The sequence below is a fragment of the Electrophorus electricus genome, chromosome 7 (assembly GCF_041902795.1).
Source record: "Electrophorus electricus isolate QZ-2024a chromosome 7, ASM4190279v1, whole genome shotgun sequence".
Taxonomy (NCBI): Eukaryota; Metazoa; Chordata; class Actinopteri; order Gymnotiformes; family Gymnotidae; genus Electrophorus; species Electrophorus electricus.
The window spans coordinates 5,877,673-5,895,907 of NC_137503.1; the positions used below are offsets into that span (position 1 = coordinate 5,877,673).

General features: G+C 44.9%; 1 protein-coding gene across 1 annotated transcript in view; it reads right to left on the reverse strand.

Moving 5' to 3' along the window:
- The window catches only part of pik3r3b (phosphoinositide-3-kinase, regulatory subunit 3b (gamma)), a 123,884-nt gene extending 105,680 nt beyond the window's left edge, over nucleotides 1-18,204 (reverse strand). The window contains exons 1-2 of the mRNA XM_081718138.1: nucleotides 18,070-18,204; nucleotides 16,811-17,184 (exon numbers count right to left, since the gene is read on the reverse strand). Of these exons, the coding sequence (XP_081574264.1) occupies nucleotides 16,811-17,135 (325 nt within the window). The 5' untranslated portion in view covers nucleotides 17,136-17,184; nucleotides 18,070-18,204. The remainder of the gene's footprint in view (nucleotides 1-16,810; nucleotides 17,185-18,069) is intronic.
- Between the last annotated feature and the right edge of the window lie 31 nt (nucleotides 18,205-18,235).

Consider the following 18,235-nt stretch of genomic DNA (forward strand, 5'->3'; position numbering starts at 1 on the left):
GTATACAGGGGCGATTATGGAAATGAGTAAAAGGGATGTGAAAGAGGGAAGAAACAGGGCCTGCAGGTAACTTCATTTCCATACCGCACCCCACATGCGACCCAGCCTCAAATCAAAACCTGACGCACAAGACGCGTGCACGCACACGCGCAAATGCACACGCACCCCCGATAGCATTTTCCCATATCGAATGCCTGAGGGAATGCTGTCTCCACTCAAGACGACGTCCTACGATTAATGCATGGGCCCATGTCCGAGGCATCACCTTATTTACATACATATTAAATACATATACATAGGTGTGTGCACACCTGCATTGCATTTTTCAGGCAATTTTAGCACTTGGAGAGCCATTTCACGTGAGCGGATATGTGGCTTGGGTTCGCCGGCCTGCTTTCAGATGTGCCAGTGTCAGATGAGGGGAGCAGTGACTTATGCTAATCCAAGAACACTTTTTGCATTAGCCATTTACCTGCCATTAGCACCAGTGAGGTGACATTTGTACCATCTGCAGCTAATCAGCTCTCAGCAAGCAAGTCAAAACACTGAATTGCCTCTTGCCGATTTCACAAACCACCCCCTGAAACTAATACACACACTGTTGCACATACTAACGTTTCAACAAAGAGCATCTTTGAAATAAACTGAATTCATTTTTTCTACCTGGCATACTGTTTAAATATTACACGAATCTATAAAACACCATGTTCACTTTCACATAATCATTAACAAAATTAGATTAAAAAAAGAGAGAAGCTTGGTACCAAGCATACAGAGTGGTGCAGTGTAATTCTAACCCTAAACTGGGTATGTCGGGGTCTTCTGCATAGCCCAGAGAAGACCCCATGAATAGAGAGCAGGGAGGCTTCGCCTTTGGCTGTCTATCAAAAGCTCACACTTAGCTCTTCAGATTTACTTCCACCTCAGTGACACTGCAGTGCTTGACAAAAGCTTAAGTAATACCAATAACATCAGAGGAAAATGAGCGAAAGATCAGGCTGCTGAACAGGACACACACACACACACACACACACACGTCACAAAACACCGAGTCGAGCCCACTTTAGTACAAATCATACAAACCAGGCCTGTGTATCCCCTGGAGATAAAGGGCAAACAAGAATCGCTATGGAGAGTGTACCACTGGCCAGGTGATGGTTATGCACACATCTCCAGGGATATGTGCATGCATGGTGTGTAAGGTGGAGATTTATGCAGCTGTGCCCCGGATTCCTCAAAGACACAGGAGAGATGCTGAGTCCCCCAACCTGCACATTTCAAGGCCTGAGGCTTCTCTAAAAACAGCTGTGTTGAATTATTAAATTAGTGGCGGACGTGGGTGCACCTCTGTGTGTGCGCGCGCGCACATGTTTCGCATCTGTGCATTTCTACTGAGCTGAAACCTAGCCAGCACACCACATCATCTCCAACTGCCTCCAATAGGAGATGGGAGCCAATTAAATACAGACCCTGCAAACTGGAGAGTAGCAATTAGCCTAAAATGCACTCATGACCCACACACGCGTGCGCACCCCCCGGCCTCACTTTACTCTCCCATACGCTTCCTGTTTCTGAACCTCTTCACCTCTGCCTGATTTTGGAGATTGTGTGTGGGTGTGTGACTACAGGAGTGACCTGGGGTGGATATGTCCCATGAATTGTTCACTTAATGAGAACAGATATGCCCTCTTTTTTTTTCCTCTCTTTTTTTTTTTTTTTTTTTTTATAATAAAGCCACGTCAGCGCAGCGAGCAGATGTCACGCTCCGGGCTTCCCCTTCATCGGCGCTGGCTTCCCTTCACCCTTTCCCAGCAGCTGGCCACACACATCCACGTGTGTTGCGGAAACCTGGATTTTTTATCGGAAATATCCGTCATATAGACTTTACTGTGAACTGGGCCAATACCCACCCCATCACCAGCAAATAGAACACATCCTAAAAAAGGACATCAAAATCTGTGCGAAAGATCATCACTTCTGTTTAATTAATGCTCCAAAATAACTTCTGACTGATGCTGACAAGAAGTAAAAAGCTTGCCAACACCGGTATATCCAACTCTACAATCAACCCAATAAAAGATTAAAAATATATTAAATGCCATAGAGTACTATACACTACATACAAAAAAACAGACTGAGATTAACAACAGTAAAAGGAAATATGTCTGCCAGGGCTCTTTTTGCATTGAAATGGGCAGAAGCTGCATGCAGAGAGAGAGAGGCAGGCGTAGGGTAGACACCAGAGTTAATGGCTCAGGAACTTCTCATCCAGTGACAAAGAGCCAGCTAAGCGCTTACTCCTCACATCCTATGAGCATGTAGAATAAATGACATCTAACCCGCCAATACTCAGTCTGCGCAGAGATACCGACACTAACGTGAGGAACGTTCAACTCTCACTTACTCTCCCCCTCTCTGCTCTGCTGACCACAGCATGAAGAGAAAAAGGAGTGCTTGTTCTCTTTGCGTTGAACAATAGATGAATCACGCCAGCACACACGCCCTGGTGCGCTGGTACAAAGTAAATCCATCTCCAACAGGGCTTCACTGAAAGCCCCGTCCAAGAGCCCAAACCACTCACACCGCATAAACCGAGATTCCCCTCACAGAAAAGTGTAAGAGAGCGTCTACTGTATACAAATATCAGTGTTTTAATGTTGAACATATTACATTGTTAATTTTTTGGGGGAGAAAAAAAAAAAAAAAGAGGGAACTTCCATTTTCCAGTGTACATCTTAGATTGCATCACAAAGCTTATGTTTGATGATTTTGATATTGCATAACACTTGCTTTCATAATTGAAATCACAAAGATTATAGACATGTTCATGGGAAGATTTTGTAATGATACACTCTGACATGAGATGATATCTGGTACTTGCCCTGCACTAATGTACCCTACAGTGCCCTGTAAAGCTCACGCAGCTGCCTTACTCTGTGCAAACTCACACACTTTTGCATGTGCACTAAAGCATGTGCTCACTGCTCTCATGCAAGTCCTTTTTAAACAATTTCAATCTTTGAAATCAAAGTCAAAGGGGTTTTCGATTTTTTTTTTTTTTTTTTTAATCAACTGATGCTAATAATCGATCCAATTGAAAGGTTGGATCCAATTTATAGACAACAAAGACTGTCCTCTCTAGTTAGGATCACGAATGCAAACTGGCTGAACCCCCCCCCCCCAGTACTCCTATATGAAATCCATGCAAGAGAGAAAACAAAAGCAGGTCTGATATCCCGCCACTCACCCCACTCCATCTCCCTCTACCGTGCTGTAATACAAGAGTACTACTTCAGGCGTCCCAGTGGGACGGAGCCCATCAGTGGGCGGATTGTGTTCCATCGCTTTATGTGGCGTTTGCTGTTAATAATGAACGACAGCAGCAGAACGATAGACCTCTGTGCCTTCTCATCTGCCGCAACGGTGATGCAGGCGGACAGGGAGGCAGGCTTGGCTGGCAGTGGTGAGCCAACGTACCCGGCAGTCCTTGAACAATAGAGGTGCCGTCAAAGGCATGCAGGCGTGCACAGGAACCCGCACATACGCACAAATCCGTCTTTCACTTATCACAGGGCAAGGCTAAGGTGAGCTAGAGGGCCAGGGGAGTTTATGGTGGGGGGGTGACGAGAACAAAGCAGTGTGTCTAATCAGTCCCTATTCACAGACCAAGGCCCCGATTCGTGATAATGATGTTTCGATAACTGTTTCAGCAGGTCAGCAATCCATGTCTATACCGACGGATGCTTTAAACTCTGCACGATTGATGGTTGGATGCTGAGATTAATCAAACAAGTGGTCTGTGCTAGCAGCAGTGAGATAAATCCTTAATGGTATCGATTTCGCTAGGTTTAACCGTTAATCAACTCTAAAGTGTGATTGCCACTATGGATATTATATGGCTATAGTTCAAAGTGTAGTCCATGTTTTCATAAAGGTCAGCATCTCTTACCAGTACGTGTATATAACTCAGCATTATTTTTTTGTGAGTTGTTCCTTTGTGTTGTCTGCTTTTGTGTAGTCTGCTTTAGGACACCTCTGACTCCCATGGTGTCCTTGCGTTTCTACAAAGGCACATGAAAGTATATTTTAATCATTATTATAGTAAACATATGTACTTTTCCTGCCTCTCGGTTGTCCGTGGAAAGGGCTTCCTTAGTTAGACTTGCAGGATGGGGGGTAGGTCGGCACATCAGCAGAGATTGGGCACAGCCTTTATACTGTACTCATAAACTTCATTTCTGACTATACCCTTACAGAGGAGGCTGTGCTCCTTCATTGAATTTTAGTCATTTTGAGTTTTAGCTATACTGAGAGTTTTCCTTGTTGCCAGTAGATTCCTAGTTTGGATGTCTGTAAGAATGCATTCAGAAACAAAGTGTCTGAACCTATGAATAAAAAAAAGCTAGAGACCTCCTTTATTACAGGGCATCACATTGTACTAGCAGTTAGATATCCTTCTGGTACTGGGTGACTGCATTGTGTGCGCGCACGGATGTGCATGCTCTGTAGGTGTGCGATGCGAGTGATTTTTCTAATGCCAATAACTGGCTTCTTTGTTTAGCGGCGATGTAAAGAAGACAACTGAGACCAGTGTGCTTGCTGAGTGGGATGACTACATCTGGGCGAGCTCAACAAATTCAGCCAGCGAGCCAAACAGCACTGCGAGATTAATCCAGCGACGAGATTACAGCGCTTATGTGCACAAGAGAAAGATGTTTCAGAAAGATGCGTGTTAATCCATGTGGCACAGGAAACGATACTGAAATTCAAACAGTCCACACCCACAAACACATATGGGCCAATGCCTTGTACTTGGGTATGCATAGTTAATACCCCATATTTGATACTCTGCTAGTTCCAAAACCTCAAGGCCAGAGAGAATCAACACAAAAAGGAAAGAAATCCCTCCTGCTGGTGCGAGAGGCTGACAAGCATGGGGAACAGGAGTGTTGCCATAAGGGCATCAAATATTGAGAGGAGAAGTTACCTGTGAGGCCTGCCCTTGTTTAATGGATGAGTTTTCCTATCGCTCACAAAAGGGAGTGCCGTGTGCACACAAGCCTATCGCTGCGCACAGGTACACAGCTTCCCGGGACAACGGTTACGGCAAGGGCAAGCCTCTGGTCTCTCCGCACCCAATCGCTCCTCCATGCCTGCAACCACAGAGCCAGCAGGGACGTAGCAGTGGCACCGACAGGAAATGGGAATAGTGTGGTTGAGCATCAGTTTCCTGTTGAGTCTCCTTCTTTCCTCTGGAGAGCAAAGGGGTGACGGGAACAGGGGGGGAGGGGGGTGAACAGAACAGAGGAAAAAAAAAAAAAAACCCACAAAATTCTCTAAATTGGCAACGGAAGCAACAACATGCTTTGCTAAAAGGTCTAAAACTCTCGGGGCCGAATACACAAAGGATGTGCTAGCGCTTGGATATAAAAGCATGAGCGCGAGCAAAAAAAAAAAAAAAAAGGTAGTTGAACCAAGCTGGAGCTCTCCTGGGGCTTACTGCTCCAACATGGCCAGAGTTGGGTATTGTTTGCATGAATATTCAAATCTTTAGACACATTTGGGTTTAGAAGGGGGGGGGGGGAGATTGGGAGTTGAAAAATAATAGGCTGAAATCACAAAGTGACATTACAAAAAAAATTACATCACTACATTTCATGTGATTTACCTAGGATGAAAGTACACCATTATTGTAAAAGGTGCATTTTTGTTTTTAGTAGGATAGCGCATGCCTTCATTGCCACACCAGATAAATTCTCCTAAACTCTTAAGACATAGAAAGCAGTTCTGTTTCCCAGTTAAATCATTTAAATTGTCACCCAAATATTATAAAATTCCTAACGGACCCTTGGAATGACATCTGGTGCATCAAAATAAAAACAAACATTCCTAGTTATAACAGTGACACACAAAAATGGGCACTCCAATAGTGAGAATTTGCAGTGTGTGCTTTGTGCTTGCACCATCTGAGCATGCGAGTACGTCACCTTGATGACTGATCTGCGAGTGTTCTGACAAATCACAGTCAGTCATTCATGCAGTCTGCCAAATGACAACCATGCCAAAGTCCTGTGGTTCTGTCGTTTATGACATCTGTGCATCTGCCAAATGTCAGTCGTGTCAAATGTCCTGCAGTTCCACCATTAACTGCGTCACATGTAAAATTGCAAAGTAATTCTGCAAGTTAAAATATCACAGATACAAAACAGTTATCAAATTGTACAGACCTACTCAAGAATCATTCTCTCATTAGAGGAAAATTAGTATATGCCTACCTGCAATATGCCTACAAATTATATGCTCACAGGTGACCTATAGGATGAACACAGCTATACTGTAAATATGGAAGGGATATGTTCACATTTTAATGAACAGAAAAAAGAAATATGACTAACTCAAGGCCATGTGATATGTGGATCCTTTGTGAATGTTCAGAGAGACAAATCTCTGAACACCCACTCAGGCAGATAACTGAATCCTATGCATGCTTTAATTAAGCTGAAATTTAGATTTAGCTACATTTTCTGATATGGCAGCAAAATCTGCTCCCATTTCAATAATGCAAGAGAAAACCTTCCCTCTTGTGTTTCCTCTCTTCCAATTTTGACTAAAATCCTAATCACTCCCCTATCCCCAAGGCTTACCATGCAGCCTGTTCCCCCAAATCTACTCCTCCACACATGCACACCCCCGCCTCAGCATGCCCCATTTCTACCAAAAGCGACTCGGAGGCAGAGAGAGCACAGGGGTATGGCCAAGGCATAAGCACAGCATGCTGTTTGATCTTTATCTGTACTGCTGCAGATCTATTCTGGGATGCGCCCAAGCTAAACTGATGATTTCCTGCTCTTCAAATGCTTCAGTGTGATGAGAATGGGGTGAGAGGGAAAAAAAGGCAGAGACAAAGAGAGAGAGCGCGCACACGCAAGCACACTAGCAGGAGAATCACAGTTCCTGCGTAGCAATGAGGGAAGCAAATTGGCAGAGGTGCCATGCAGAGAGATAAGGAAGAAAATGTAGAATGAGTGAGGGAGGAAGTGGAGGAAGAAGGTGGAAGGAAGTTTTGAGGGCAGGGCAAGTGAGAACCAGAATCACCTCAAGTCTTGAGAAATGGCAGCGAGCCAGGTTACAGAGTGTGCCGTCCACGGAGCTAAAGTGAGCAGTCTGCAGTCTCCTCACTGCTCCATCTTAAGGTACTTGAAGCTGTCTGTTCACTAAATGACTGTAATTTGCTCCAGTCTCTCACAGAAAAACACCCAAATGTCTTCCTACTATTGTAGGCTGCCACTGTACGTGCCGAAGTGTTGCCTTTGACATTTTTTTCCTCTCCAACTTTACTTTTTTTTTTTTTTCCCCTTGAGATCAGGACCCTCTGTTGGTTTGTGAACACTCACATTCCCACCTTAAATTTTGCAAACCTCTTAATTCCTGGATTTTGAACATGTCATACGATCACACCCACTGAAAGAGACAGCAGGCAGCTTTACTCTGGGGGAGTATTTCAGAAAATGCTTTTGCAGTTGAATCCAGCTAGTCATTGACATTTGCAGAAACTGTTTGAAGTGCATTTTCACAATGATGGACAAAATAAATAAATAAAAATAATATAATGGGATGGCACCAAGAAGCTCATGGATATTACACGGAAATTGTGTGCACGCCGAAGAAAGAGCAAAGCAAAGGCACAAATCAAATTAAATGCAATCTGAACTTGAGAAGTGGACTGCTGCCAAATGTTTAAGGGCAAAAGTGCGATTCTGGTTAAAGTGGGACTGGGGTGGGGGAAGAGATGCATAGGAAATTATGCAGAAATGTACAGTCGTGCCAGATAAACTTGAACTGCAAAGTTTGAGAGACACAGAGGAAGCATGAGAGAAAGAAAGAAGAAAGAAGCCAGTGAAGTAGAGGCATGAGCTTGGTAACATCCTTTGGCCCTCATCTCTGTCTGGGCAGGAGAGAGTGCAGCTGCCATGTCGCGTTTCTCTGATGTTCTCGCTCCAGCGGTACACAGCACTATGGGCTAGACATCTCCATGGTCTTTATGATGTTAAGATAAAACTCCGGGTGTCAGGGTAGCGCGACCCGGGCAAGCAGATTCAGTCATCAGCAGGGGGAAATGTCAACTGGGGATTTCACGTCACAAATCACTCTTTGCAGGCATTCCCTTAAGAAGCAACTTCCTATTCCGAGGAAATGCCACAAAGGGCAATTATGGAAAATGTCAAGCAATACATCTCCGTAGCCAAGCAAGCCGTCGTTTGAAGCGAACCGTTTTCTATGTTCCATATAAAATGGTATTTTTCAGACTCCCTTGTAAGTAAAAGCAATTGCTCATCCTATCCGCTCTCAAGCCTAATCCCGGGTCCAGGCCACATGGCGTGACAGGTACACATCATGCTCGTTAGGCCGGGGAATTTCCCTCTGTGGTGAAGGATGAGCAGTACTGCAGCTTGGCTCTGTTCCGCTGTCCGTCGAGCGAGGGGCCCCGTTGGGGCTGAGGGGCCAGAAGGAGGGCCTCGGCTGAGCACACCCTGCTATTACGCGGCCCGTGCGGGATGGAGTCAGCCACTCGCCCAAACCACAAGCACCAGCAACAGTTCTGTCACCATGGCAGCTGCTCTGCATTTTCTACACTGATCGACAAACCGATTGGTGCCTTGGATCTGCAGACAGAGCTTTTCAATGCGGCCAGTGCTTCTCTCCATTTCTCTTGGGGTGATTCCTGCCAACACAGTTCCAAGCTTTATTTTGTCATTCGTCATGCAACGTATTTAGCACTAAAGCTTCTTTCAACAAATGTTGTTTTTATGTCTATGTCAGGAGACTGCCGCAAGCTCTAAATACGTGCGACATACAAATATCAGACTTCATCTTTCCCCCAGCATGCATGTCACTAATTGTGACATCAGCATTTTTATCTTAAGCCAGGAAACTCAGCTGACCTGAAAGAAAACGCATCATAAATCCATGTTACGAAAATGCGAGAGACGCCGTAAATGGGGTTTCAGCGGCAGTTTCCTGCTAGAACCAACTGCCAATAGCGCGCTGGAGTGAACTTTCAGAACTTCCTGCGCTCACTGATTTGATTAGGACGCGAAGTACCTTGTCACCAGAGCATGTGCTTCAAATAGGCCAAGCTCTCCTCGGGGACTGCACGCCCTCCTGTATATAACCACCACGGAGTCAGGCTCCAGACAGCATCAAGGACATAAACAGAACATTTCTGAAAAGAAAAGAATTTGATTCTTTGCAGCAGTGACCTTCTCTCTTCACCTCCATTCAGATGAGAACATGACGGCATGAAGAAAAGCTTCATCCATCAACTCCGGTTTCTGCGGCGCTCCCCCCCCGCTTACGCCCGTCTACTGGTGAGGAAAGCGCCAACGGAAGGAGTGCGAGAGCCACAGGCATGCCACTAAGGACAGGGTTGAGCCAGAGACGCCGTGCCGAGGCAGGGGGGCTCGGTCAGAGAGAGGGAAGCACAGGGACCAAAACCCATAAGGGAGGTTCAAGGGCCGTTCAAACCAAGCCTTGGAAACGCGGGCAGCAAAAACAAAACGGCATCCAAGTGAGCTTGTATATATGTCTCAGGGGAAGACACCAAGTTGCATTCCCAGGCTGCAACACCGAGACAGCTTCGGAAGTCTTGAAACACCGGCAGGTTATAAATAAATCGATCAGCAGTGATGTCGCTGCGTTCCAAGCTCCACTAGGTCTCTGACGTGACTGATCAATAGACAACTCTTTGGTGTAGCACGTGAGGAAGACGGTCAATGCATGCAGGACATCGCTTAATAGGACAACCAGAGGAACAAGCAAAGTCACACGAGCAACAATGCAACATTTAGCGGATGTCAATTTGTATCCATTATTACCTTGCAATTCAAAGAGTACAAAAGCAGCAGAGCAACGTTTGCGAGCCTTGAGTCCATCTTCAGCAACCTTGCTTTTGTGACTGATGGTGTTTGAAAAGAGGTCACAAGACATTCTGTTGACAGAACAAGACTTAAAAGGATAAAAGTGCCTTGGAGGAAAAGATAGATTAGTGGTGTACAGAAAGAATGGGGAATCTGAAGTCTGAGCAGTAAATGTCATGTATTACAGACATGCTCTGAGTGAGAAGAGAAACAGCCACAGCCTGACTTAAATTTGCATATACAGTTACGGCATTTAGCAGACATTTATCCAAAGAGACTTGCAATTATGTCTGAATACGACTTGAGCAGTTGAGGGTTAAGGGCCTTCCTCAGGGGCATGTTGGCAGTGGTGGTGGACTGGCAACCTTCTGATTACTAGCAGAGTACCTTAACCACTGAGCTACCACATTAATACTTGACCTTTAAATGGTACAAATATCCACGTAACTACACATGGATATTTGTACCATTTATATAATTTGTATGCAACATGTGCACACCCTCTGCACAAGGACGTGGACCCCAGGAGATGGTTGGGTCCTAGCGAGTGTCCCAGTAAGCCGGTCTAGAGTGCCAGCTGCACAGCTCATCCCACACAGCTTCTAGAGCACCTGATTCTGAGTGGGTGATCTAGAGCGCTCCTGGATCAGGCGCTCCTGTTCGTACTGGAGCACTCTGCCTAACCTTAGGTGCCCTGGCAAGCAGCAATCATGTAAACAGTCAGCATGGGTCATCTTGGATTAGCCTGGTCTTGGGTGGGCAAAGCAAATACACTGATGTTTTTGGCTTTTTGCTGTGTGTGTGTGTGTGTGTGTGTGTGTGTGTGTGTGTGTGTGTATAATCAGGGCAGCTTTAAAGTCGTCCTGGAATCCCTTGCCTGAAAATCCGTCAGGCCTTTTTTTGTGGTGAGGGTGGCTTTGAATGTTTTGAAGATGGCAAAAACACTGGGAAGAGCTGAAGCAAGTTAGTTATTAGGGCAAGGAAAGCAAATTGAGGATGGGGCCCAATGCAAAAGAGTAGCACCTGTGTCAACATGGCTCCCTGAGCCATATTTACTGAAGCTGGACTGCAGCCTCTTCCAAAGACACTATAGGTTTACAGAGAAGATGAAAGAAGACAGAAGGCAGGGGATGGAGAGCAGCGATTTAACCTGAGGGCACAATGCAGGCAGATGGGCAAACTGCTGTCTCTGGCACACTTGGAGCTCATTAAAGGACTCGCACTGGGAAAAAGTACAAAAGAACCCCCAATTTTCTATTAGACTTCCTTTAGTAAATCAGGAAGATAAAGAAAATGATAATCTCATGACATACTTGGTACAAATTCCAGCTTCCCCAAACGAAAAATGTAATTAATCATAATAAACAAAAAACTTTTAGTCTGCAAAAAGGATTATTATGAGGAATTTGACTCTGTGTGAAGAACATAGACTGGACAGCTAGTCCCTGGATATCCCAGCAGACAGAGGCTCGCTTCTCCCCAGCCACACTGACAGCTGGCATGCTTTCACCTCACAACTGGGTAGGCCCAACTCTTCCTCTCTCCCCCCTCACACCGTGGCACGGTTTGCACCCTTTCCCGCAGCTCCTAAACACCAAAACAAAAAGCCCATTCAGTCCAAGGGGGAAGAACTGGCGCAGGCATGTGCAGTTCAAAAATATATACCAAGATAAGCCTCCCGTGGCTTTCCTCGGTCTTGTAGACTTGGGCTCTTACTGCATCTCCATCTTTATGTCTCCATGCTTCCAAAAATGGTGAGGACTAATCCTCAGTTCTCTGCACTTGCGAGAGCCCTCCGAGGGAGCGGAAGGAACGCAGGGCCCTGGCCAGACCAGCCCTGCAGCAAGCTTCATCTTCCAGACATGCATTCGCACGAAGGGCTGGACCACGCAGTTCACGCAGCTAATGCAAATGGACATGTGCACATGACGCCACTGTGTACAATGTGTGCACTGGAACACATGACCTCTGCAGAGAGAGCGAGTTGTGTTGCACAGAGAGAAAGGTAATGCTGATGTCTGCCCTCATTCTTCCCACTACACATCCACTTAATGAAACAGCTACCCATTAAAAAGGCAGAGGGCATGCAGCAAGTTACTAACATTAGTGCATCAGTAAAATGGACTTTGTCACTGAATGTTTTCCATTTCATATGACGGTCACTAAGGCAGTCTTACATAAGCAGAGTCCTCTCGATTCAGCTGCAGCAAAAAGATTACAGCCACAACAAGAATTTTACATGTAAAAAAGAGGCTCAAGCTTATGAAAGCTTATGAACTAAAAAAAAAAACAAACAAACAAAAAAAAAAAACAATTTTTCCCCCCCCCCCTCCATTGGTCAGGGACAAAATGGAGTTCAGTGTGTGTGACTAACCATGTGAATTTTCAAGTGAATAATACTGGTTAAAACTAGAAAATATTATGTAGTGTTCCTTTAAGCAAACATGAGAATGGCTTAGATGTATACCAAGCTAAATGGACTGATCATGCTGCTGAAGTTGCAATTGAAGATTTGATGAATCTTCAGTTCAATTCACCTGAAGCCAGGTCATGCCCACTGTCTACATGCCATTTTATATTATGACAGCAAAAGATAAATTTGCTTCTCAAATTACATTTGCTTCTCAGACATTACACTGAAAATCTGTCTAGTGGAAGTTACGCTGGTCAGATCAAACAGATGCATATGGATCCCGAGGCTTCAGTCCACATCTAAAATGCACAGCTGAAGGGGACATAAAAAGGTGATAAAAAGCATTCATCTTCTTTACTGGTGATCATATATAGCTGGTGAAAGGGTATACTGAGAAATGGTTTCAACTGGTCTGGCCTTTTCATACCCATGACTTTATAAAACCTCGGTCCTGGGCCATCACACACCAGCGCAGACAAAACCAGATTTATGGCACGCCGTCCTCCTGCGCCAAGGAACTGTTTATCACCGCCTGCAGGATTCGTGGAAAACAGGCGCAGGAGTCACATGAGTGCGACCTGAAACAGTGCGCTCAGACCCCAGGCTTCATGCAGGCTTGGTATCGCTCTGGAAGACATGGGGATTTACAGAAACATGCTCATTATTCTGAACCAGTAGGGGACAATGCCATGTCTTCTTTTCGATATCATAGCTAGATATCGAAAACTATTTAAGGCCATTCTGGTTGCTTTGGCTTTACAGAAGAAAAAGTTCAATAGGTCAAGGGTCACCAATTTATCCCCTCTAAGCACAAGCTTGTATCACACTGGAAAATCCCACAGTCCAACACAAATAAGGACAGTGCTAACCAAACAACTCAACACCATGGCTATTTTTTCCAGGTTAAACTAACCTTTTGCTTATAGAGATCTGCATGCTTGATTGTTTCTCTTGCATAGCAATGCTTATAACCTCCCACCATGTTATGGCTATAAACCACCAATTTAAAGTGCATCCTGGCTCTGGAAAATGACTTAAAATAGGGGCCATTCGTCTCTGAAACATTAAAATGCTACAGCACTGCAGAGATTAAACATATCAGCCCTGTTTATCATGTGGCACTTGACCAGTACAACACTCACGTATTGGGGACAGAGTCGACCATCCATAAGGGACCTGCCACATTTCCCCAAAAACCAAGCCTGCCATTTATATAGAGTGAAGAGGAATGCTTTATCTACTTAACAACTGAAAATTTTAATTACTTGATTATCATATATTCCTAACCAGACTGTTTTGTTAAATCTTCTGTTATAGACTCCTGCTATTCATAACATGACAAGTTGGTAATGTGCTTTTTCTCCATTTTAGAAAGAACCAATTGGCCTACGTCCATCTGGGTTCACAGAGCCCTCTGGGTTAGAAAACCTTAATTGATGTAATATCTTGAGGGCCTAATCAGATTTTATAAAGGTTAACTAGCTGAAATTGCTCCACCACATTTATTTGCAGGCACCATGGAGCTGAGATGGAGTAACGAAGCACAGGGCCAACGAGTGTTCTGCCAAAATGTCAGTAGAATCTGCACCTCCCTGCCACAGGGGAGAAGGGAGTGTGGAGGAGAAATGAATGAGGCACAGCTGTGCAGCTCCGGTCACAAACTCAGAACTTAGCACGAAGCAGAGTGGGTGGGAAAAACAGTACATGAGTGCCTGCCAAAACAGAGGAGGCACATGGGAAAGAGAAGGATTCTTCTTTTTTTGACTTTCAATAAAAATGGACTATTCTGCGTCAAAGCACAGGGCAGTTTTATGGCTTAATCAGCACGGCTCTCAATCTGCAAAAATACAAGTTGTAAAATGACATGCAAGAAGAGATTCAACTCAAATCAGGAATAATCAAGATATCCCTTATGCATAAACGATCTCCTAAAGCAAATCGAAACAATGTTCTTTTTGCCGTTAACATTTCCTTTAGCACCAGTTCAAGGGCGCAGCAGGTTATCTGCAGCAGTGTGTTACTTTGTCCTGTCCCCTCACTAAATATAGCCACAGAAATGAGGCCCTGAAGCCTGGCCTGCACGTATCCCTGCCGCAAACACGCCGACACCAGAGGAGACGTGCTCACGCACTCGTCTGGGCCACCACCAGCAGAGATCCAGGCGCGATCAGCCCACCGTTGCTGCCATTAGCACACCTCAGTGGGCTTGATTAAGGGACAGCGTCCAAAGTAACAGCCCCAATTAAGCACACTGCAATGCCTCGGTGAGCCGAGCCTCTCAATCAAAGAGGTATAATGTGGACTTGAGACCACTGTTGGGAGAGCAGGGCCAGTGTTGGAAAGAGGCTAAAAGGGACACATTTGAAAAGAAATATATATCGCTCCTAGTTACATGCTTGCAGGGAACTGAGTGAGGTATACTGTGCAGCACCGATATGCAACAAGTGTCTAGCATGACTGTCCACTGTAGTAAGAGAGAGAGAGAAAAAGAATCATTGATACAGCAAAAGGGGTTCACCTTTGGCAACAATATCATGGTGCCAGCCAACACTGGCACTACTGTTATGTTCAACTCAATAAACAGGCCTGCCCTTAATATGTAGCTTGCATGTTGAAATTGGTACAGAAAGTGATAGCCAATATCTAAGTAACCACATCTTTATAAATGCCAATCTTTGGTCAATTAGACCTGATGAGGATTAGATGAGGGTTGCCTGCCCTTTTTAAAAAAAAAAAAAAATCGGTAATGAGAATCGTTAGGGGCTGACTTAATGAAAAGCCACATTGCCGTGGCATCCACGCAGATTCCAGAATCCTGTTTCCTCAGTTCCTCGTGTTCTTCTGCTGGAGAGCAGGCCTCACGAAGCCTTTTGAAGCCTTAGTGGAAAAAAGATGGGAACAGACAGAACAGGGTTTTCTGTAGGCATATTTCAATCCTCGTATCAGGGCCACCCAGCACTACGCAAATGAAGCCAAAACGACTAGGTGAGAATAGCCTGTGCTTAAGGTGTCATTTGTCTTAATGAGCTCTGGAATGTATGATGTCAGTCTCCAAATGATGCCTTTCATTTTAATGACATTCAAGCGTGTGGGTGGAGGTGAAGTGTGAGATCTCATTACCAAGTCATCGCACTTCATAATGTTCTGTGAATAGAGATATTCTTCCATTTCCTTTTGTGTTGTACTAGCAAATGGTTATAGGACTCTGACAGCTGTCATCAACTTTATATCCCATTACTGAAGAGCAGCTGATTTACTGGTAGCGAGTGCTACAATTCCTCGTTTGCTTGATATCACATTGATGGTATCTGTGGGAACAGCAAAGCCCTGGATCCTTCATTAATAACGGATATGCTCTAATCTCTTTCATCTGCCATCCCTTGCAAAGTGCGATCAAAAGGAATGCCATGACAGGATTCCAACACTTAATCCATGCTTACTTACTTTACCGATGGGACAGGGATAAGGCAGCTATTTTCTCCCGGCGGAGCAGAGTCTCCTAAAGTCTTGCAGCCGTTGTCACTAAGCATGCAGGGCGTGGCCTTCCTCATTGTGGCTGACCTTTCTCATCCACATTCACTATATCTTATTCAGTGTCCGGCGGCCTCTCTTTTCTTATGTCAACACCTGAAAAAAGCTGACATCTTGATACAATTAGCAGTACTAAGGTAACCCTGAACTCTTAGTTTTTTTTTTTTACCTTCTTCCTGCCCTCCATCCTTAATGTTCACCAGGCTAATTTCTGGGTGTAAAGAAATCTTTCACAGCATTAATCAACGATGTTCTATGGGGAGTCTCTGGCATTGGTAGGCTGTGTGTAGAATGTGAGCCACCCAATGCAACGATCAATAATTCAAGAAGAGTGTGGTTTTTGCCCTCCGTTACAGTGCTACGGAGTTGTCCTGTTTGTCACACTTGGCACAGACCACTTAAGAATGAGTTATCAAAAGCATGAGTGGTGAAAAAAGTAGTCCAACACACTGAAGAGACCATGCCATACACTCAGGGTAACCATCTTGGGACAGACAGTTAGCTGTCTGACCTAGTTAGCATACGAACACCCACAATTCTATGCCACTCCTCTTCCAGTCTGGCCACACGCATTGCTAGTCCAGGCAGGCACAGATACAATTAACTACATTACAAAAAAAAAAAAAATTACCTCTAAATGGCAGATTTATGAACATTTCCCCCACCTGATTCATTCCTTTCACCTAAAATGTTTGTTCATTGGTTAGTGACATTTATCCTACATATAAAATTGGGAGCGTCCCTCAACCATTATCAATTACAATATTAAGTTGACAATTCTCACATTATTTCCACAATGTTTCTCCACTAAACCTGCCCACAGCATGCTGGTGAACAGCAACGTATATATTCAAAATTCATAATCGAAACCAATTCAAATCCCCTTCATATTTTATAGTCCACGGTCCCCCCCGTATAAAACACATGGCTTACGCATGTTAACACTTACCCCCTGACGCACAGGCCCCTGGAGGCTGGGGCCCTACAGGTGTTGGAGGTACAGGCCTAGGACAAGGCTTTCCTGCAGGTAGGCCCACCCTCACAACCCCCACGTACTCCACAAAGGTGCCTGGGAAGTCTCCTTTCTCCTTGGTGCGCTCGTTAGTGCCATGGAGCCAGCCTTTGGGGTCTTTCTCGTCTCCATCCTGGTAGTCGGGTGTCAGGATAGCCAACTTGCTGACGGTGAGGAGGTCTCCAGCCTGCAGCGAGATGTCGTCGCCCCTCTCTCGCTTGTACTCAAACAGTGCACGGTACTGAAAACTGTCCGAGCTCATGACGTGCAGCACTTTACATGGGCGTTGAAGCGCCTTCTGGATTAGAATTCTTTAAAAAAAAAAATTTAGTTAAACAAAAAACAAAAAAAACTCTGCAATCCTAAATTAGCAAATTATGTCCTTGCAGAACATCCTGAGAGTTGGAGAACATTTGGATTAATTTCTCGCAGAGGTTACGAGCCCATATGGTTGGGAGGAGGCCACTGGCACATGCTTCCCCAATGCGCCCAAGGAATGCCTGACAGCCCGTAGTGCTGTATACAGGAGTTTTAATGACACTATGGATAGCAGGTACAGTAGTAACCCCAGTCCCATTAAAGGAAGACACAGAGGAGGGGAGAGGGTGCACGTGGACGGAGGTGCAGATTTGGGGGTCAGGTTCACAAGCACTGTGCACGTTTGTCAGTCCTGCAGAGTTGGCAATAGCCCCAAGATGGTAAAGCAGCATGTATTAAAATTATCCTCTCGAGCTGGTCTCAGATGTGGCCACAAAGACAGACATGCATGAGCTGTTCCTGTACGTTTAACCCAAATACTTGCTCCAATTAACTTCACTTGGTGGTCCAAAAGATTTCTACTGCAACCTGAAAGTTATTTTTTTAAATTGTTACAATGCATGAAAAAAACAAAGAATTTTAATGTATATATGAATTGATGTACATTTCCTTCATTACGCAATGATTTAGACTGCATACCAGTCAACTTTGAGTAGGTTAGCTATCATTTTGAACGGTTGCAGCAACTTTTGCACTGCAATGCAAACGCTTACATAGACGGGAGCATTTTAGACCATTTTCCATCAGGTTACCTGAACTGGCTATTTCGAGAGAGTACTCAAATCAGACGCGTCGCAGAGATGGACTGGTGGCAACTTTAGCATGCAGAAACTCCACTCGGCTACTGGTTACTACGCAGAATCGGGGACGAAACTTACCTTCTTTCACGCTCGACAAAACCGTCCGACCGCGAACGAATATAGTCCAACGGACGACAAATGAAGGCGGTGGTAAGGGCAGTTTAATTTGACGGAATAAGACGCCCGGCCAGACTAGGGTTGGAGTTGAGTGCTGCCTCGGTGATGTCAGAGACCGCACCCCCGG